This window comes from Orbicella franksi, chromosome 1 (genome assembly GCF_964199315.1).
Source record: "Orbicella franksi chromosome 1, jaOrbFran1.1, whole genome shotgun sequence".
Classification (NCBI taxonomy): domain Eukaryota; kingdom Metazoa; phylum Cnidaria; class Anthozoa; order Scleractinia; family Merulinidae; genus Orbicella; species Orbicella franksi.
Window position 1 is genome coordinate 38,732,621 of NC_138145.1, and position 22,234 is coordinate 38,754,854.

At 39.3% G+C, this 22,234-nt stretch overlaps 3 protein-coding genes across 3 annotated transcripts; 1 reads left to right on the forward strand and 2 right to left on the reverse strand.

Moving 5' to 3' along the window:
• Positions 1 to 5: 5 nt before the first annotated feature.
• Positions 6 to 7,140, reverse strand: LOC145462072 (DNA-directed RNA polymerase III subunit RPC7-like). Its single transcript, XM_081445685.1, has 7 exons — positions 5,680 to 7,140; positions 5,434 to 5,563; positions 3,768 to 3,830; positions 3,293 to 3,358; positions 2,614 to 2,687; positions 1,872 to 1,985; positions 6 to 1,357 (listed from the first exon to the last, which is right to left on the reverse strand). Exons 1-7 carry the CDS (start codon positions 5,887 to 5,889, stop codon positions 1,271 to 1,273), a joined length of 744 nt encoding a protein of 247 aa, XP_081301811.1. The 5' UTR covers positions 5,890 to 7,140; the 3' UTR covers positions 6 to 1,270.
• LOC145462104 (pyroglutamyl-peptidase 1-like) lies at positions 5,879 to 14,212 on the forward strand. Its single transcript, XM_081445687.1, has 6 exons — positions 5,879 to 5,921; positions 7,124 to 7,176; positions 7,260 to 7,376; positions 8,572 to 8,698; positions 9,747 to 9,852; positions 10,939 to 14,212. The coding sequence occupies exons 1-6, from the start codon at positions 5,888 to 5,890 to the stop codon at positions 11,099 to 11,101; spliced, it is 600 nt and encodes a 199-aa protein (XP_081301813.1). The 5' UTR covers positions 5,879 to 5,887; the 3' UTR covers positions 11,102 to 14,212.
• A 127-nt stretch (positions 14,213 to 14,339) lies between these two features.
• LOC145484508 (tetratricopeptide repeat protein 28-like) lies at positions 14,340 to 15,756 on the reverse strand. The gene has a single exon (XM_081463115.1). The coding sequence runs from the start codon at positions 15,754 to 15,756 to the stop codon at positions 14,491 to 14,493; it is 1,266 nt and encodes a 421-aa protein (XP_081319241.1). The 3' UTR covers positions 14,340 to 14,490.
• Between the last annotated feature and the right edge of the window lie 6,478 nt (positions 15,757 to 22,234).

Consider the following 22,234-nt stretch of genomic DNA (forward strand, 5'->3'; position numbering starts at 1 on the left):
AAATCATACTGAAATAAGGCATTGGTAATACCTCTGACTTCTGGTAATATATGAGTCAATATTAAACATGTCGAATTTAGTGTTTTTTGTCTGTTTGTTTGTTTTGTTTTGTTGCTGTCTTTTTTGCAATAAAACTATCCAGTTGTAAAGTACATGAAAGTATTTCCTAGAAATTTATAAAAATATTCACTGGTTACATGTATATAAAGTTATAAAATGTTTGAGCTTCTGGCTGTCAGACTAAAGCCTTCAATGGATAAAATGGAAAAAGTGACAGAATTTATACACAAATAGGTGCGGCTATAAATAGAATACATTAATTAAAGGTGGAAAAATATAAACTGTCCCTTGAAGGCTGTAGTCTGAAGGCGAAAAACTCATCAAAAGTTATAACTTTATATAGCAGGTGAATGTTTTTGTAATTAAAAATAATTTTTAATACGCTTTGTCCTGGTTACAGTTCTTCTATTTTTATATTAAGTATTTCTTCCTTGTTTATAATACAGTCAGTGAAGCCTCTTTAATACGGACAAGTTACAAAGGCAGGGGCAAACCTGGGTGTCTCTATTATGGGGATGTCTGTATTATAGAGTTGTATACGAGTAGAGATTGCATAAAGTATGGTTTCTCATAGATCCAGTGACCTGAGAGTCTGTAATTTACATGTCCGCGTAAAGACCTGTGTCTGTATCATGAAGGCATCACCAGAGAGAAGTTCAACTTATCATCAGTTAATACTAACTATCAGAAACATGCACAATACAAGGCTATAAGCAAGAATTTATTAAATACAGTTTGAAATGTTTTTCACCCCCACTGTCTGGTTGCATCTTGCATTGCCAAGTACTAGCATTGCCTTTGCATTTCTAAGTATATCCAAGCTGTCTTCTCATTATCCATTGTTCTTAGTTGAACCCATAACGGTACCATAACACCAACACGGTGTGTCACTAGCGAGTGTTATTGTGTTGCAGAAAGTACTGTACAACAACAAACTACAGGAATTAAGTGCATGTCAACTTGTCACACAACAGTCAGTGTTTGTCTTTAGAAACAAGCTGAGTACTGTTACATTCTGACCTGCTGACAACTCAGTAGCAACTCAACACTAGTCAGACATATTGTGGTTCTTTGCTCACGTAGTGCCACAGTTTCAACACTTCCAACCTTCATTGTCTAACTGTGTGGATGTACAGATCAGCTAAATAAGCACCCACATCAAATTAGATGGCCTGGGTTTTTTCCTTCCATTTCACTCTGTCTGTTAGTGTCAGTAGATAGGCCCTTCATCCATATCATCATCATCCATAAAGCCGTCTTCGTCATCATCAAAGTGAGACACCAGGTAGTCATTCTCCTATCAGAGTCAAAAATAATTAATGTCCAGTCAGTTAACCCATGATAATTTTGTTTAAACTCATTGCCAATTGATGAGCTTGGTAAAGGTGCCTTAGGGATGGTTGAACCAAGATACAGTAAGAGCCTCAAACAGAGCATGCAGGTATCCATGCAGCCCTGAGAGAGGCACCCACCAGGCTCTGTCACAGCAACAGAGTCAGTGGAGATACTTACCACCCCATATACTGTACTTACCATCACCAGTGAAAGGGAGGGAGGTGAGGGAGAAAAGTATGCTACAAGCACGAATTGCACTCCAGACAAATTGCACGATCTCACACAGTACAGCTGGCAAGCAAAACACGCAAGTCCTGGGAAACCCTGCACAAGACCCCACAGAGCGTGGTTACCCTGTGAGACCACTGGCCAGCATTGGCTCGACTCAAACTTTGGGTAAATTACATTTATCCACATGATAATTTTTCTCACACATTATAAAAAGCTTTACAAATGCTTTTATTTCTACACTGTACCTCTTCTTGTTCTTCCTCGTCATATTCAACCTCCTCTTCAGCACTCTCGTCATCTACTTCCTCTTCTTGCTTATCTTCTGCCTGATCATCTTCAACCTCCTTTTTAACTATTTCCTGAAGCCATGTGAAAATGCTGTTACATCTTTGCTTTGTGCATATTATAGTGAACCGTAAACAGTGGTGGATTATAAGCCACACTCACAGATAAGCTGCAACCTAAGTTTGGCAGCACAAGTTTTGGGAAAATGTTTTTGGAAAGAAATCAAAACTGATCACAAGTGGAGTCTCAAAAAAGATGCTTTATACACATACAGTATACTTGTTGCTTCATTGAACGTTAACCCGCATAAACTCACTAACATTGAGAGCAGAGAATACTTCAAAGTCTAACCTATAAATTTAGCTCTTTAATAGTATGGGAATCAAATATACTGACATATGATTGATCTTTCTCTGGTATTTTTTCAATTAGTATCTTTTTTTCATACCTGTCAGTTTTTTCAACATAATTTTACATATAGGTGCTTACAATTCACCACAATTTCAAATTAATTGTCTGTCACAAATTTCAGACAGGGAACCTTGTTACAGTTCACTGATATAGTCTGATACCCTTGCATTGTCTTGTGTTGAATTATATTTCATTTTTGTCAAACTTGAAAAGTTTCACACTTTCCAAAATGCTTGATCTATAAAACTGGGTCAAGACAAATACGTCAATCAGCATTTAATTGATCCTTACATCAAGCTGCTTCAAGGCTTCCACAACACCTGTAGGTGATTTAATCTTTTCACCTCGTTTTGGAATTCTAGGTCCTGCAAATACCAAGATTTTTGTGTCCATTAGCCCAGGACTAGTAGATTCTATCATTTACTTGTGCAAAGGGAAAGTGGAGTTTTTGGGGAAATGTTTTGCTAGAGGAATTATTATTGTATAAGTTTAATTTAAAATTAGATAATCATGCCAGAAATATTTGGCAGTGGTTGGGGGGGGGGGGGGGGAGGGTAGTGAGAATTCATGACATTTGGGCTAATCCTCTCCTGAAAATTGGATTTTTTTGCACCTTGTCATATGTTTGTCAACTGTGTATTATAAAGTTTAAGGATGACACAATGGGAGTTAAAGCTTACAAAGCATTGTTCTTGGGTAAGACATCTAACTCTCACAGTGCCTATCTCCTCCAGGTGTATAAAGTCTATAATTATATGCATGTACAAGCAAATTTAATGCTTGGGGTTAACCATGCGATGGCCTAGCATCCCATCCAAAGGGGAGTAGAAATACTCCTAGTCACTTCATGCTACTGAAACAGGAGATAAGTGCCAGTTTGAGGGGTCTTTTGGCTTATATGCAGTCTTTGCCAAGTTTACTAAAGGATTTTGGATATTTACACCGAAGTGATTTCACATTACATTCTTACTTGCATTGCTGGGGATCCTGTGTTTTTTCACTTTGATCTTCAACTCATTTGGAAATAACCTCCAGTCTGCAATACAACATAAGCAAAAGTAGCTGAGTGCGACATCCTGTCCACATAATTATCACACTTTCAGAGCATGTAGCATTTTGTTTATACACACATTTAATAATTACTACTTATTAACCAAGAGTGAGGTCGTTATGGGAAATTAGCCAATCAGAGTGTGTGTGTGTTATATTGGCTACAAACACAAGCTATATACAGTTAAAAAACAATAACTATGTTATAGAGCGGTTTTCAATTGAGTGTCGTAAAACCAAAACCAAAACCAATTACTTACCAATTAGATTTCTCAGCTAATCTCAAACTGAGGTAAAACCAAAACCAAAACCAAAACCAAAACCAAAGTAATTGTCTAATTACTTACGACACTCAACTGAAAACCGCTCTAAATGGTAATAATAAATTATATTACCTGGTTGCCACTCTAAACCTTCAGTTTGTTTTTCTCTGTACCTATCAGAAAATCTTTCAATATCTACCAAGTAAAAAAAAACATGAAAATTAATAACAGTGCTCCCAGTACCCTCTGGCTTCCTGTTCCAGATTACTTGGAGAGGATGAATTTGCAGAAGAATGCAGGAAAATCGCCAGGGATATTAGAGAGATTTCATGGAATTTGACCAGGGAAAGAGTTTGCACACTTTCTTACTAATGCTCCTGGCCAAATTAGTTGAAGCAAGTAATTTGCATGCCTGTACTCAGCTAAATTAGTATTTAATATCTGCACCTCCACCCACTACCCCCCATGACTGTGGTATTGAAGAACAGTAGCTTTCATACTACGATTATCAGTTGAGTAAGGCAGGACATAAGTTTGGTCACCAAGTTTTAACGTAAAAATCATGTTGTTGTCACGAGCAAATGGCTCCATATCCATTGACAACTTGTCAGCCTTTGACGTCAATCATCAAACCGCGTGAAATTGTAAGTGACGCGACAGGCAACCAACGGTTGTTGATATTGTTACCAACGGAAACGAGGTAAGTTGCCCATGACAACACCATAATTTTGAGGCCAAAACTTTGTAACCAAACTTCCTTTGTGCCTTACTCAACTGATAATTGTACATGTAGTAACTCTTGTACTTCAAAGTATTAGTGAAGAACTGCTTCTCAACCATCGTTCCTTCCTCCCTTCTCCATTGAGGACTGAGAATAGATTAAAAATCTGTTTCATAGTCCATTCTTGTTGAACCATAGGACACAAGTCATAATGACACACAGGACACCCACAGGGCCATGCAGAATAAATAAATAACAACATTTAGAGAGTGAAGCCACATCTGCCTTAGCTGGTTTCCATGCAGGTCCTCTATCCCGGTCGAACTGGAATTTGGAGTGGCGGAGAACCCAAAGAAAAACCCTCAGAGCAAGGCATGAACCAACAACAAACTCAGCCCACATTTAGCACCGTGCCAGAATCAAACCTGGGCCACATTGGTGGGTGGCAAGCGCTCTCGCCACTGTGCCATCCCTGCTCCCCAGAAAAGGGTGCATTTTTCAAAAAAGTTTGCCCCATAAGGTAAAGACATTGTTTAGTTTTTTTAAACGAATGCGCCAGACCCCCAGGATGCACCTATGGAATTTGTTTGACATTGGTCAGCAGTACACCACTTTCAAAATCCCAGATGGACATCTTGCTGCCATTTGTTTGACATTTGATGGAGATCTTCAGGGTTTGTTGCATGTTTGTTCTTCATCATGCCATTTTTGAAAGCATGGGAAGTGGTACGAAGGAAAAGAAAGCCTGTAATTGCCAACAGTTTCGAAGAAGAAGAGAGCGAAAAAAAATCGATACATTTATCTGTTATTATTGTAAAGGCAGGTATTCTGTCTTCAGCTTAGCCTGTTGGGGAGGGAAAATTGGACAGGTGGGAATATTATGCTCCATACCCCAGTGATTAAGTGGGTTTTTGTTTGATTCTGAAAACAAATCCCCCGGGTTGTCCCGCAGGTTGAACCCCGAGAAAGCCAATGATAAGCGCATAACGCCTAAATTTCGTCTTCATTCATTTATTTCTTCTTCCGTGACGAATTCCAAGAGCTAGGTACAACGGTGCAACGTTTTACTACTCTCACCTTTTGGTTTGACTTTTGCCTTCACAAAGTAAGGCAGCTCTCGCATACAGCCTCTTAATTCCTGTTTCAGCGCCAACATGTATTCATCTGCTTCTGTCTGCCTTAGTGGTAATGGTTTGACGTCAAGGGGCTGATAATCAAAAGAACAATTTACAACCTGACTCAGCTTGACTGTCTTCACAAGCTTTTAATTGAAAGGTACTTCGGCGCACGTTCTGAAGACTAGGCACTGATTTGAACACTTACCGGGTAAAGTGGCGGAGGCTGTTGTATTGCAGCTGGTAGAGCCTCTCCACGTCCAAAGCCTATCATTCCAACATCAAATGAAAGACTGCGTCCTCTACCTCTACCCCTTCCTCGACCCGCCATCTTGGGAAAGGCCCGGACAAGAGACTGGACACGAAAATTGCCGTTACTAGTTCCCAGATCCCAGTAATTCACGCAACGCAACAACATGGCCGATGAAAGGCCCACAGTTCTTGTCACTGGTAAGAAATCAAATGCATGTTTGTTCGTTTTCAATCCGATCAAATGTTCTTTTGATCAAAAATTAGCTTACAGGCCCTTCAAAAACTCTGGGCTTCCTTACAGAGTAGCTCAAGCGGAGATCATCTTGAAAACCTTCTCCTTCTGTTTCAGAAAATGTTGTCCAGAGTTTGTTTTGGATCTCGAGTCGATTACAATTCCAAAACAGCTGTCGTGATATACCGTCCTCTGAGCGATGTGACAAGTTTTTAATAAGGCTATGCTGCTTACTCAAAATATATTTAACACTCTGAGTATTACAGGAACAACTGTGCAAATGGCAGGGGGCAGACATTTGAAAGGGATAGGCTAGGGGACCCTAGGACAAAGTAACATAGATCGAGAGGTTAGAGATTAGGCTGATTAGCCTTTAGCAAGCCTGTCTGGCTTTCAGTCCAGTCCAGTGCTTAAATCTGGTTTCCATATGCCCTGAATATGGTTGGGGCGGATCTAGGAGGGGTGGGGGGGGGGGGGATGTTCTAGGGGTTTAGTTGAACCCCTAAATTAAAAAAAAAAAAAACATGAGACAGTATAACACTCTGACGGCCTCAGAATGCCAGAATCCCACTTCCAAGGACCTCAGTTTTAAAAATTGTTTGGGGGAGGATGCCCCCAGGCCCCCTCCCTCTACAAGGACCGCCAAAGGCAGTCTGTATCTTGAACCCCCTCTTTTAAAATCCTGTATCTGCTCCAGAATGGTATGCCACAATCCTGACTAAAAGGGTTCAGACACTTCCCTTTTTTCTTGCTTTTTTATGTGGCAACTGCTAGTAATCAACAATTTACATACTTGTAAATAGTCTTACAAAGATCTTTACCCCACGCCCTCCCTGAACAGCATTGAAGTTCTTAAACTGTGGAAGGTTTATGACACATGTTTGACTCCTGACACCCAGCATTGTTGGGGGGGCAGGGGAGAACAGGGTGAAGTAAATCTTTTCATGGAACAATGACAAAGTGTCCCAAAGATTTTAACCAGGATTGAATATCATCACAGGTGTATTCCTCCCACCCCTTCACAAATACAATACAGTGATCAACCTCAGCCAATAATTGAGCCCAGACTGTCCAAGGCCAGGTCCATATAGCCTAAAAGCTGGTTCAGCATTGCCTCTAAGAGCGCTCGCTTACAGAGTCTGTAAGTTTTCTTTGTTTTATCTCATAGGCTTTGGTCCTTTTGGCTTGCATCAAATCAACACAAGTTGGGCCGCTGTCCAGGTATCCATAGAGTAGTTTGAACAGGTTTTTCCAGTTTTTAGTGATCATGTCAGTAAAGTGCAGCTGTATGTGTTGAAAATTAGGAGCTACCAAACACTGACCTTGCACAGGAAGTCAATCTGGTGATAAAGGAGATTCCTGTGGAGTACATGGCAGTAGATGAACAGGTTCCTTCATTGTGGAATGAGGTCAAGCCAAAGGTGACAATAAAAATACATATTAAAGTGCTAAACGAAATTCTACAGGCCAATTGGCCAATCAGGCTGGCACTTATCTCGAGTTTCTGTAGCATGAAGCAACTAGGAATATTTCTTCTCCCCCCTGGATGGGATGCTAGTCCATCGCAGGGTTAACAAAATGCTAAATAGCTCCAGGTATTATCCACAGGATCACTCTGCCTCTCGCATTCTGCACTGACTCTTGCAATAGGATTATTTCTTCTCCCCCCTGGATGGGATGCTAGTCCATCGCAGGGTTAACAAAATACTAATAAAATAGCTCAAGATATTATCCACAGGATCACTCTGTCTCTCACATTCTGCACTGGCTCTTGCACACTAAAAGAAAATAACTGTAAACAGGCTATGTGATCATTTCGAGATAAGCTTTCTGGAAAACCTGTTTGTGAGATTAACACTGAGGATAACAAATATGATGATCACGGTTAGGGGCTGATTCAGAAAATTCAGAAAGAGCGGCTGAAAATTTCGACAGCAGTGTAACCTCACCATATACCCACAGCGCATGAACCACTTGAAGATGGTCAGTGGCAATTATGGTCAGTGGCAATTATGCAAGGAAAAGGGGGTGTAGGCCCTTGCACCCTTGCCACCAGCCATATCGACCTGTGATAGGTTCTTATTTTTACAAGGAACCATAGAGTATCAAATCAGTAAATATTTAGTGGGGAGAGTGAGGGAAGCTGGGGTGGATACAGAATTTTAGAGAAGTGGGTTCCAGATACCCCTGTGGGGGCTGCTAAGGGCATCTTCCTCCAGAAAAGTTTTAAAAGTGTGGTCCTCAGAAACTGGATTTGTAGCATTTTGAGGCCAAGTCAGCTTGTTATAATGTCTATCTTTTTTTTTTTAATTTAGGGGGTTTGACCAAACCCTGCAAACTGTCCCCCTCCCTCCCTCCCCCCGCCCCCAAGATCTGCCCTAGGTGGGGGAATAGAGGGTGGGAGTAATCAAATACTGTTTAAAAGTATCAACAAAAGCTCAAAAATATATAATGATTGTCACAGACAAGGAAAAGAAAAGGTTTAATTTACTGATTTCTGCCTGGATAACAAAATACATTGATCCATACTGTCTCTTCTGGACAAGAAGAGTGATATTCCATGAAACAGTTTGTAGTTTGTCTATTCTTGACAGACGGGGTTTTTTTTTTCACCAGCTCTGTGTACATGTTGGTGTTCATGGCCTTGCAGACAGCATTCAGCTGGAGATGTGTGGTCAAAACCATGGTTATAATAGGCCAGATGAGTCTGGTAAAAAGTGTGCCCAAGGCTGCTGTGTTGATGGTGAGTGGTTGATCTGCTATCCTTGGCAATTATCTATGAATCATTGCTCTGGTTTAAGGGTTTAATGTGTCCTCTGTTCTCCACGGAGGCTCAAAGGATGTAAGTGGAAAATCTGCTTAGTGAGATGAGTGCAGGTACAAATGGCAAGGATTTTGTTCCTGTGCTCCCTTTTGCCCAGTGTCTTTTGCCTCCACTAGCCTGCAGTGCAGGTGTATTTTGGGTGTGCGAGTGCATATTTTCGTATTAGGCTGCCATCTTGGATTTGGTAACTGTCAAGGATTGGGGTGTGGATCCAATTACAATCCAAGATGGCGGCATCAAAAACCTAATTTATCTAGCGTTCCGCTCCTAAATAATTTGGCTCTAATTTCCAGTGGAGTAAAATCTTGTTAAATAAAATCTTAAGAATGTTAAAAGTGACCGGCATAGATCTGTTCCAATCGTGAGATAAGTGGAACCTAACAGCTGATCAATGCCAGCACTTTCCAAGGGAAGGTGTCTAACAGCCTGATACACTTGCAAGCTAGAACAATGCTACATGTCCCACCTGCCTGGAATTTCAGTGCCTTGCAACATTCCACAGTAATTTGTCACTAAAAAATTGTACATGTATGCAGAAATAGGCACTATGAGAGTTAAATTTCAGCACAGTCTGGATAAGGACCATGGGTGGGATGAATTTTCGATCCCCTGTTCTCTAGTCTAGTAAATAGCAGATTAACTCCTTATTTTTTAGACTGATTATATTATTTTGGATCCACAGTGCTATTCTTTCATCCAGTTCACATGTACACTTCTAGATAAATAGCAGATTAACTCCTGATTTTTTAGTAAGACTGATTGCCAATATTGTGATTTGTTTATTTGGAGGAAGTGAATGCTTGTTCACTTCTAGTTCTGGATAGGGTGTGTTCTGAAATGATGGGTCAGGGATGAATTTTCAATCCACTGTTCTTTCATCCAGTTCACATGTACACTTCTATATATAAATAGCAGATTAACACCTTAGTTTTTAGACTGATTGCCAATATTGTGATTTGTTTATTAGGAGGAAGTGAATGCTTGTTCACTTCTCTAGATCTGGATAGAGTGTGTTCTGAAGTGATGACAGCTAAGAGCCGTTGTCTTGTAGGTACTTCAGATGATGCTGGAAGGTTAGTTAATTTTTCTTAAGCTTCGTGTAATTTCTTTTATTTCTCCTCTATCTCAATTTAAGAACTTAGCGGGAGACTTGATCAAGTTGTAGTTTCTGTAAGTACTGGATGGAAATTGAGAACTAAACTGCAGTCCAACCAGTTATGAACACCACCCTAATCTAGACACCTTTACATTATGGACAGTTCAATTAATTGGTCTCAAAGAACGTGCCAGAATTCATAGATCTCTACCTCTAATACTATAGTAAGGCAGCTCCATAACATGCACGCTGCATTCTGCACCTTAGTTGTCGCTGTTAGAGAAGTTTGATTGTAGTTTTTATAGCACTAAATTCTATTTGACTTAGTATGGTTCATGGTGAAACTTTTCATTTCAAATGTACTTTGGTTCTGTCTGTTGTGGGATATGGAAATAAGCTTCTCAAACTCATTAATAATTCTTATTATATGGCTAGCTGCACGAGCAGGCAAGATGAAACAAATCCTGCGCCGTGATTGGCTACCCGAGTGGGCAAGATGGAGCTATCTTGCCTGCTTGGGACTACCTGCCGTGTCCCTCATGAAAAAATTTCCCCGAAATCCATATAATAAATCCTTTATTGACCAAGCTTGTTCGGTCAAGATGGCTGGATATTGGCCTCGTTCTTTTTTTGCGAGTTTATGGACCTCGACTCCATCTCGGTCCATAAACTCGCAAGAAAAAAACTTGGCCAATATCCAGCCATCTTGACCTCACACTTGGTCAATAACCCATACATCAAGTTTTAACAAAGGAAATCATGACCGTGACAGTGTTTGGATATCTGATCTTAATTTGCATTGATTTCTACCATTTTATTATTCCGTTTTCTCCTTAGTTTTAGTTTTGATTGGGAAGATATATCAAACACTCAAGACAGTGTTTGACCACATTTCCAAAGACCTCAAACTTCGTCAAAAATACTCTGCTGCACGTCGTATTTTCAACTCTCTTCTCATTGTTTGGAAATGTGGTCAAACACGGTCTTTTGTGTTTGATATGTTATATGCGACTGGAAACTTAATTCTGAGTGCCAAATGACTATTTCTGCTGTTGTCTTCCAGGTTTCTGTGTGATTATACTTATTACAAATCACTGCACCTTGGACAAGGCCGAGGCACCGTAGCATTCGTTCATGTCCCACGTGTAGACTCGCCATATAGCATAGAAGAACTGGTGGTCTCTCTAAGACTCATCATCTTAGCAATGCTAAAACAACTCAACTAGTGAAATTGCCCTTTTGAATTTACTGAGGAGTTGGGGGGAGAGGGGAGGGGGGGTGCAACTGTCACAAATATTATCTCTGTAGAATAGAAAGGTCACCTTTGCCTGGAACTAAAACAAAGTACCAGGAATTGTTTTCCTGCATAAGGTACATTGTAAATTGAAGGAGACCAGCTGGGAATTTTGAGACTTAAGTTACAGATTTTGTCAGGAAAATACTAAAACTATATCATTACTATGCCGTATGCTAAGCTACAAAATTGAAGCATACAGTGGAACCTCCCATAAGCAACCACCCAAAATGTCTAGGCTGGTCGTTTACCAGAGCTTAGACCATATTGGGTCAAAATTTTGCCTCATTAGCATATGGTAACTGCATAGACTAAACCCTTGTTTTAAAGGTTTTATTGGTGTCAAAAGTCAACCTGGAGAAAAAATACTGTACGTGCCATTGAGAAATTTCCGTCTCTTGTACTAGCTAGGAATACGATAATGTTACAACGTCTTATTATCCAGTTTCTGCTCTATTATCTGTCAAGTGGTTGCTTACAGGAGTTTAAAAACAAAAGAACATTTCAAACTTTTAGCTCTAAAAGTGATCGTGGCCACTTACGAGAGAGGTGGTCAGGTTGCTTACGAGAGGTTGCAAAGATAGTGATTTGAATCAGAAACTTTTGGCATTTTGGAAAAGTGGTCGCTGAGGAGAGGTGGTTGCTTACGAGAGGTGGTGGCAACCGGATCTGCTCAAACAGTAGCTTATAAGAGTTTTTGCCTTGTGTATCCTCATACTTTACATCTTTTAGAGCAGAAAACTGGCAGTATTGGTGTCCTAACACCATCTTGTTCATTTGATGATGATGAGGACAACAAAAACAGAAGACAATCCAGAAGCCCATTGGCTCATTTTCACTTACCACAGTTAACACTTGCATTTATCAAACTAACAAATGTACAGAGAATTTATTTTACTTGTACACTGATTTGCCAAACCAAACTTGTAATTTCACTTTCCTAAATATATACAAAAGCTACTTATTTGTAGCAGTCGGGCATGGGTCTTTCAGTCATTCCTGCCTCTGGCTTTGGTCCTATAATCCCAGGGCTATCATCATTAATGTCATTTAATTTCTCCTTACACAATCTCAGGACATTATCAGGCACACAGGTGGTGAGAATTCCCAATTTAATCACTACTCTCCAACTAGGGGTTATTGCTTGAATGTGTCCCCCAATTTTTTACCAGAAGAATACAATTCAACATACCCTTTGGTGCTGCACATACCTATATAGTCCCTATAAGGAAGTATGCCCCCCCCCCCCTCCGCGAACTTAATTTTGAACACTCTGGCCAAACATCATTTATAATGCCCTCCTTTGTCTTTTCACTTGTCACGATTGTTTTTGTGACGCTTATATTCGCGCAAAGTCCAGTTCCTAACCTCTCCCCTCCCAAAGTGAACCTCTATTGGGAGGGGAAGGGAGGGAACGGGGTCTACGTGAATCTGGGAGGAAAATTTGAAAAGTAAAGGAAAACATTTTGCATTTGAGTAGTGATTTGAGATAAATGAACTACATTTTTCTTTGCTAAAGGATTCTCTGTCACGAATGTCCGACATGTTTGCCCCTTTTCTTGTGTTCATCACTATATATTGATGATACTTGCGTGACACTTGGGTATAATCTCGTTTCCGGCTGTGCGCAAACTTTACTGAGTAAGAGAGGGTGATGGCCTTTTATATTGGCGGTTGTCGCGTGACAATAGACTTCATACCAATGTCACGCAATATCAACAATTTTTCGCATTTTTCAAATTGACAAAAAACTCATCTACATAGGTCAATTTATCATGCTGAATTTTCATAAAAACCTGTTGCAAAGAAATGTATATCAGGGGGCAACGCTTGCCCCCTGGCCTACATTTCTTTGTAAAACTTGTTAGTTAGGGGTCTCATATTTTTATGACTTTGCAACGATACTAATGAAACGTCACCTATTTTCTAAATTCGGCATGATAAATTGAGCGGTGCAGTTAATTTTTATTTGAGTGAAAAAATCGGAAAAGTTTGTTATCAGTGTAAAGGTTCATTTCTTCTCCAGATTCTGTCAAATATTTTTGTCTCGCATGATCTGACTTTCGTTGGCATGTGTTTTGGTGTGAAAGAGGCCAAAAGAAACGAGCTTCAAGCGAACTACGTTCAAAATGTTTCCTGCGAATGTTGCCTCCCGTGTCAAAAAGATTAAGAAAAGGTGTAGTGCAGGGGGGAAGAGATTCCCAAATGAAAGGGACGGGGATACTCGTTGAAAATTTGAAAAGGACTTCTAAGAGGTACTAAGATCCTGTTTTCTGGGCGTGGCTCGAAACTTTTCCACCCGTAATTTCTAAAGTAGTGCGGTCGCGTTCCTGCGTCAAACAGCGCGTGCGTGGGAAATGAGGAAGACAAAAAAAGAACTTCAAAATTCAAATTATATTTATTAATTTACTCAATTCCTGAAGTGGGGCTTGACACTGTTTTTGTCACTGGTCTAGACTTTGCAGTTCAGTTGAAAATTCTTTGTTTTAACTTTGTTGTGGTTGAAAACTCTCTGGTGGCCATCATTTAAAATCGTTGCACCTTAATGAATCGTCTCAAAATTTTAATGACACCTTTAATGCGCTGGAGCTCGAGTCGCAACCATATGGTAGGTTTGATTCACACGAAACAGTTCATATCGCGTAAACTTGACTACAGCTAGACAAAAAAAAAGTCTAACTGCCTACACAGGCTTTAGGCCGCCGATCTATTTAAATTTTGTGTTACCTACTTTTCTCAAATTATACCCTGAACGTCTTTGATTATTTTCATGAAATCTACATTTAAATAAAGCCAAATAACTGATTTATTGTACTGAAAAGAGCACCTTAAATCTTCGGGGAACAAAGAGTGTTTTTAGCTTCTCGGCTGAAATAGCAAAAAACAAACAAAAGTTCTATGCGCGTATAGATCATCAAGCATCCGTTATACAAGATGACAAGAAAATCTGTCAACAGTTTAGTCTTTCCTATTTACATTTGCAAATGGCTTCCCAGCTCTTTACTTGCTTGATGTCTACCGGGATTCCTTCATTAACAAGGCCTTCATGTTCTGAAACACAGAAAAGACAAAAAAAAAGCAAAGTTGAGTCTTTTACTTGTGATTCATTAAGCCTGCGAGCAAGCATCTCTCTTTTAAGCCAGTGGGTTAAAGCAGCAATGCAGCAGTGTGCCATCCAGGCTCCCTGTCGTCTTCCTCTTTGACTCAACGTCCGGCGAAAAAAATGTTTAAAAGTGTCCTAGAGTCTGAAACGTCAGTTGAACATAATTGTGTTTAACATTGAACGTAATACCCTCGTTCAAAATGAGCGACAATAAACATCTAAATTACGGTACTTACATTTTCAAAGAGAAATGTCACGTCATCTCCAATCAGCTGAAAAGGCGCCCACTCGGAGACATCGGAATATCCGTGAATTCTCATCCACTTCATGGCCTGGTGAAGAGACTTACTTGCACTTTCCCCACGCATAAGGTTCTTGTAGAAACGACGCATGAAGTGCTCTGTTGCGCTATCTTCTAAAGCCCATAATGACACTAACACTGAGCGTGCACCGGATCCTAAGAACGCTCGAGCGATTCCAATGACTCCCTCGGCTCTAATTTGACCAAGAGCACTGTGACAACAGCTAAGTACCACCAGTTTAGCTCGCAGCTGAACTTTTGAGATGTCAGACATCGTCAATAGGTAGTCTTCGTCATGTGGAATTCCTCTACCAGTTCTTTCAGGTGCAAGAGCAATCTCACCTCTCTCAGCGTCACCATGTGCTGCAAGGTGTACCAGGCTAACTGAATGTATCCTTTGGAGTACAGCCTGCTTGGTTGCGCACTTTCCTAACAAGGGCTTAACGCCTAGCCATTGTCCGATCATCTCTGCTTCATTTCTTGCGCAAGGCAATGGCGTGAAGGTCTTAATTTTACCCTTGAGAAGCACTTCACCGACATCAGGTTCACCCACGATCAGAACACCAGTTTGACTGTGATAGTCAGCAGGACTGTCCTGAATGAGCTTGAGAGTCGTCAAAGAAGGAACGATGCGAATCCTGAAAGTCTCCGATAGATACTTTCCCCTTTCATCAAGTAAAGCTGGAAATGGAACACGGTACAAGGATCGTTCAGGAACAATGATGATTTCAGGCGTCTCAAGTAAATTGGCCACAGGAGCGATGATCATTTGGTAGAACAAAGTTAGACTCGGTTTGGGATCAACTTCATTCTTAGCTTCTCGCAAAACAGCTAGGTTCTCTTGATGGGAAGAATCTGGTTTCGATTCAGTGCCATTTAAAGATCGGTCTTCGCACTTCTCTTCTGGTAAAATACCAAAGCTGCGAAAGCTTTGAGCAACGTTCACAAAATATTCATCCAAATTCGTAGCTAATTCAGCGTTAAGTGTTTTTTGATCTACTGTTAGTGTTCGGCCCTGAATGTCTCCACTTGCTTTAAGAATCCACAATAATACAATTTGATGAGTGTAAGAAATGTACAGACAGGTACAGTCACTTTCTAGGTTCAAGACAATTTCCGGAATGTCAGTCCATGATTGCGGGTCAGCTGAGATGTGACTTTCAACAGAGTACTGAGCTGCCATCAAGTCTGATAGGGCCCTAGCCCGTCCAAGCTCTTCTGCATAAACGGCTTTTTTCAAATTGCCAGCGTCAGAAAACGATAAACTAAGTGATTTGAGGGGAAACATTTTCTTGTCTGAATAAAGTATCTTGAATTCATCGTTGTCTTTGAGGAAACCTCGACAAACTTCGGATTTTTTAACACTTTTAAACAGATAAGGAAAAGCTTCCTGGCCCTTTTTTTCTGATAACTTTGTCACTGCAAGGTTATGACAGAGCATCCACTCCATTTCAAGGGCTCCGATATTTTTAGACATTATATATGCTTTCTCAAGATATTCTTCAGCCTTGACATTTTCACCGTAAGATCCCGCATAAAGGGATTCTAGGTTTCCATAACATGCTGCTTGTGCTTTTCTGTCACCAATTTCCATTGCCAACGTAAGTGCTTTCTCAAAATGTTCTTCAGCCTTGACAAAATCCCCGAGTTTTTTAAATAGAAGTCCTAGCGAATGGTACAGACGTACTTTTCCCTTTCTGTCTCCAATCTCACTTGCCAGAGTAAGTGCTTTCCTGATATTGTCATTAGCCACAGAATATTTACCAAGCGCTAATAACAAGAGTCCAAGGCTTCCATAAATTTGTTCTTCTCGTCTGCCACCAATTTCAATTCTGATCTCAAGTGCTTTCTCGTAATATTCTTTAGCTTTGTCATATTCATTAAGTTCATAAAACAAATTTCCTAGGTTTTGGTACATACCTGCTTCCCCGTCTTTGTCACCAATTTCAATTTTGATCGCAACTGATTTCTCGTAATATTCTTTGGCATTCTCATATTCAGCAAGATATTGAAACACTTTTCCTAGGCTTCCGTACGTAGTTGCTTCTCGTTGTCTGTCACCAATTTCAATTGTGATCGCAAGTGCTTTCTCGAGATATTTTTTAGCATTCTCATATTCAGCAAGAGATTGAAACACATTTCCTAGGTTTATGTACGCAATTGCTTCTCGTTGTCTGTCACCAATTTCAATTTTGATCGCAAGTTATTTCTCGAGATATTCTTTAGCATTCTCATATTCAGCAAGAGATTGAAACACATTTCCTAGGTCTATGTAAGCATTTGCTTCTCCTTGTCTGTCACCAATTTCAATAAGCCCTTTGCAGCTAAACCGTCACGTGACCTATTTTTCATAAAATTATGGGCTATAACTTAACGAATGCCAGAAATTGAAAAAGCATGTCGAAAATATCAAAATGGCCAAGTTTGAGACCCCAATCACTAAAGAAGGAGATTTTATGACGGTCCGAATTTTTAAAAGAATAAGAAGATTTGTATGGAAAAAGTTGCTGGAGAGCAAGACCTTGCTCTCCAACAACATTTTACATACAAATCCTCTAAGTTTTCCGAAAATTCAAACTGTCGTATAAACTTACTCTTTAATTCCAGGGGCCTCAAACTTGGCCATCTTGATATTTTCGATGCGCTCTTTCCATTTCAGGCATTCTTTAAGTTATAGCCGATAATATAAAACTTTTCTAGGAAAAATTTGGTCACGTGACCCCAGCTGCAAAGGGCCTATTGTGATCGCAAGTGCTTTTTCGAGATATTCTTTAGCATTCTCATATTCTGCAAGAGATCGAAACACAGTTCCTAGCTTTAAGGACGTAGTTGCTTCCCCTTGTCTGTCACCAATTTCAATTGTGATTGCAAGCGTTTTCTCGTAATATTCCCTAGCTTTGTCATAGTCAAAAAGAGATCGAAAGACATCTGCTAGGCCTTTGCAAGCGACTGCTTCCTCGTTCCTGTTGCCTGTTTTGTTCATATAATGCCGATTGCTGTCTCATAAAGTTCTTTTGCCTCGGCAGGTTCATTTTGAATCCTATTTATTTCCGCCAGGACTATGCTAATCATTCCTTCAAGAACTGTTTCGCCACACTCGCGACAAATGGAAAGAAGTTTCCTGCCGTATTCCGCTGCATTTTTGTAATCACGGTAATAAAGGTAGACATAGAACATTGTGGAATAGATGCGTTCGAAAAAGAAATTGCGCAAATGCTTTTCTTTCTCAAGTGCTTTATTATTTAGTAAAACCAAACCTTCCTTGCATAACTCGATTGCTTTTAAACCGCGACCGGTGTTGCAAAGGAAAAGCGCAACAACAAATACGATGGAAATAGCTTGTATAATTTCTTCCATGTTGTCCATGACGCCCTCTTTCTAAGTCTTGCAAAAAAGCTATAAACGAAAGATAAAAAAGCTGATTATGATAAATTGCGTATAATCGAAAGAAAGATCGTTAAGTCTGAAGGTGCGATCATAAAAATGTTTTCTATTATGAATTCAGTGTTGATTGCTGAAACAACAGCAAATGAGCCATCAGATTAACTAGTGAAGGCTAAAATAGTTTTAAGTTTTGCACTAGTTATTTTTCCAACTAGTTTCTATTCCAGAATGAACAGCTAACCGAGAATTCATTTTCCCTCTGTAGGAGAGTTCCTGTATCAAGTTATTGTTGCAGTCTCTCCGCGTTTGAAATTTTAGTGAAAGTGTATTTGAATGATGCAAGCCAAAGAAAGAACAGAAAGGTTATTGATTTCTCACTGACTCGCGGTTATTTAATTATCACTCGACCACAGAGATCATGACGAACGGCAATTGGTGGATTACGATTCCTACAAGAACTCAAAACTTAGTAATTACCGTAACACATTTACCACAAAAAACGCACATAAATTGGACTATCGGTGCGGACTGAACAATTTCTATTGTTACAAACTCACTTAGAAGTTGACACTATAATTTGCTTAGCAATTTGTTGCGCTAGAAAGTCGCGCTCAGATCTAGTAGAAACTGGAAATGACAAAGGATGAAATCTTTTAGTTTGTTAAAATGTGAAAAGCGATGTACGGTAATTGTAAAAACAATATGCGAAACACGATTGTCTTTTACAACTGAGCGTGTATAATTTCATCTCGTAAATTTAAAAAGACTAAGAAAAAAAAAACAGATGGGTCTTTACGATGGGCGGTAGAATTAGCTTGCACTGCAAAAATTTCGATAGAATTCTGCGCAGGATATGTTGCACTGTTGCATTGGATGTCTTAATTGTAGTGAATTGTTTTTGTTGCAGAAAAGAAATCTCTGTCTTAAATGTAGCAAATATGGTAAACGTAGATTTCCCTTTTGAAAAGAGAAGGCATGTTTCAACTCCTGTAGCCATTCACATCTGGGAATTGGCGCGTGATCTGATTACGCGTTCGCACAGAGCGACTAACAAAAAACGTTAAGCACGTAATCGTCGATTCGTCTCGGAGCAAAGAAAATAGACTTTCCTGTATACTAGCCAAACGAAGGCTATTTTTTTTCAACAAGCATTTTGTAATACGGGTGATTTATAAATAAACATGCAGACATCGCTTGATTACTGATGTACCGGCATAATAAGGGTCCTGGTGTTAATAATTCGTAATTCTGCTGTCAAAAATTCGTGCTTGGACCAATTCGGCATGTTTTCACTGTGCGAATATTTGCTGGAGAAATTTCATTATATGCTTACTTCTGTAAGCTTGCCAACAGTAAATATATTTCTGAATCGGAGAACGTAACAAAAATTTGAAGCCAGGGTGGAAATGATTGTCAAACTTTTCATCGGGTGAAAGAAACCCAGATACAAATATAATTCTGTAGTGAAGGTCAAAAATAACCCTGAATACAGCACTAAAATATATCTGAACCGAAAAAAACTCTAGTTCCTTTCGACCAACCGATAAAAGTATTTTGAACTCGGCTCGAAGGTGACTTTTAATCTAGGGACAAAAATCATGCAGAACTAACTGAGCAACGAATGAAAACCACGAAACGACTCTAAAACCAGGCGCAAAACATTCGAAATTCACTGGCAGCAATAATTTTAAACTGAGTGACAAATCTAACGATACGGTCTTTCTCAAGTTTCAGTCCTTTGAGAGGCGAGTTCGTATGAACATTGCAATTTGTAAATGAAACCGAATCTTCGATTGGTAAACGCTATAAAGTATTCGGCACGTCGCATATGCGAACTAGTCTTATATATCATAACCTTCTTCGTAAACTTTGCTAACGCAACTATAGCAAAATAAAATATATTAATTAAGTAAATAAATAAATATCCTAATTGACCACTCCCTTAATGGGGTTTTATCAGGGCCAATGGAAAGAAACAATGAAACAAATAATATAAATGAACATAACATGGACATGGTTAAAACTCCCAACTGGCAAGGGGTAGACCAGTTGGCCATTTACAAACGTTGCCATGGAGTTACAGTCAGGACCACCAAGAAAAACACCAGCAACTAGTTCTGTGTTAGTTCTATGTGACTTAAACGGTAAAAATACATGCATACAATACAATGTCAGTTGTACTTACCACGCCAATGTTGAAACCAAAGACTGGAGCTGTATAGCTAACATTCCTTGCGTGATTGAACGCTGCTGTGAAGTTCGTTTTATACAGTTTGCTTTGGAAAGTGAAAAGCTCGGAATCCACGAGTCTCATGGCGAGGAGTTCCTTTGGGAAGTAATAAGAAAATGAAATTTTCTAGTTAGATTTCATTTTCTATAAACTATGAAGCACCAGCTTTTTATATTTTCTAATCATGAATGCTTGACGTAAATAAATTTCTATCACTGCCGGTGAAGAAGAAAATAAGCCAAATGTTAAAAACTTCGTGATGTTTGACGACACAGAAATCAAAAGCGAACTTTGTAATAGTCACGAACGTTGTTTTGGGAAAATCTGCGTCAAACGATCACGAAAGATTTCCAGACAGAAAACAGTTTTCTTTTTTTCTTTTTCTCAGCCTTTTTGCGTGTCAGTGAGCGAATGCTACGTCAGATTTTAAATTCCACACGCTGTCACAAAATTATTTACTAAAAAAGAATCGCAGAGGATAAAGTTGCATCCGGTATGTTTTTTTTTTTTTTTGGTTTTGTTTTGTTTTGTTTTTTTCATCACATTGAAAGTACCAGAAGAACGTCAAGTAGGTTGAAAACTGAAACATTCACCAAGGTGAGTTTTGCTTTTTACGGGAAACGTAGGCATAAATTACATCTTGAACGTAAACAATGCTTCTAGTGCGTTTTCTGAAAATACTAAAAATAATGCTAACATTTTCATTTTCATTGCTCAGTTTCGTAGGAATTGAATGATTCGTCTCAGCAGAGTGTGGAACGTTGTGAAGCAGAGTTTGAGTTTTTGTAGGAATCAGATTACAATTTTAAGTCAGGCTCTCGAAAGCATGTGATCAACTAGAGCCATTGTTTTCTCACAGAAAGAGTTTTTTTCGAATCACTATTATTGAAATTTTTACCTTCTCGTTACTAGGGCAGGGCGAAAAGCGAAGTAAATATTACTCGTAGTGCAAATCCTTAATTGTAACCGCAGTCTTACAGTCACCTATAATAATTATTAGTAGTACAAAACGAAGAGTATTGATTTACTTTTGTCTTGGAAGCCACTTATTTTAGAACTCGACAAATCCTCCACAATTTGTTCGTGAAATTTTTATGAGTAAAATTTAGTTTACAGTTGTGGTATCCCATGGGTCCCGTTCAAAAACTGAGAACAATAAAAAGCCTTCAGAGTTCAAAAAATACATATCATGTGTAGTAACTAAAAGCAAATCTTCCACGTAAGTCACTTTTACAGTGTCGCAGCCGTCTATTTCTGTTACTGCCAGTAACTGTATAACCTAACGGTAACATTTACTCACGGTGGATTAATTTTAGCAGTTTTTATATTTGGAAACTTCTAACGATGCGCAAAAATAAGAAAAGCGAAACCCTGACGAAAATATTAGGCATTAGCGTAAATAAATTTTTGGGCAACGAAAATTCTACATAGCAAATGTGAAATTATGATTACCTGCCCTAAAATATACGCACTGTCATTTAATACAAATATTTCGATATAAACGGATGAACAATGAATAAATTGTTTCAATTAATTATCCTGAGAGTGCTCTATACAAAATATGCAGAACAAATAGCTTTTCCATGCTAGTAGATTAGCGACAAAATTATAAAAAAAAAACTTTGGGTGAATAGCAGTGAAATATTATAAACTAAATGCGATTTTGAGACGGTATTACCGCCTTATATTGGAGTTTATTGGCGGCTAGTTGGGAGAAAATGTATCCTCATATTGGACGGTGTAAGAAATCGTGACAGTGGAGAACACAAACAATGTCCCTAGCCCTAAGAAGAAAAGCTGGTCAAATAGCAAGAACGAATCAGTGAAACAGAGGTTTTAAAGTGATGCAGATCAACTGTTTTCTGCAGACACAAGCCATCCATACCTTTGCTTTATTTCATTTCACGCGCGTCGACAAGCGTGAAATAACGCGACAGTGGAAATCTCCCAAAATGCACCATTTCTGATCTTGAACCATTAAAAAACAATGAAATTAAATTACATCGCGAGCTTTGTTTCCAATGTCATGTAAATGACTATCTGACTT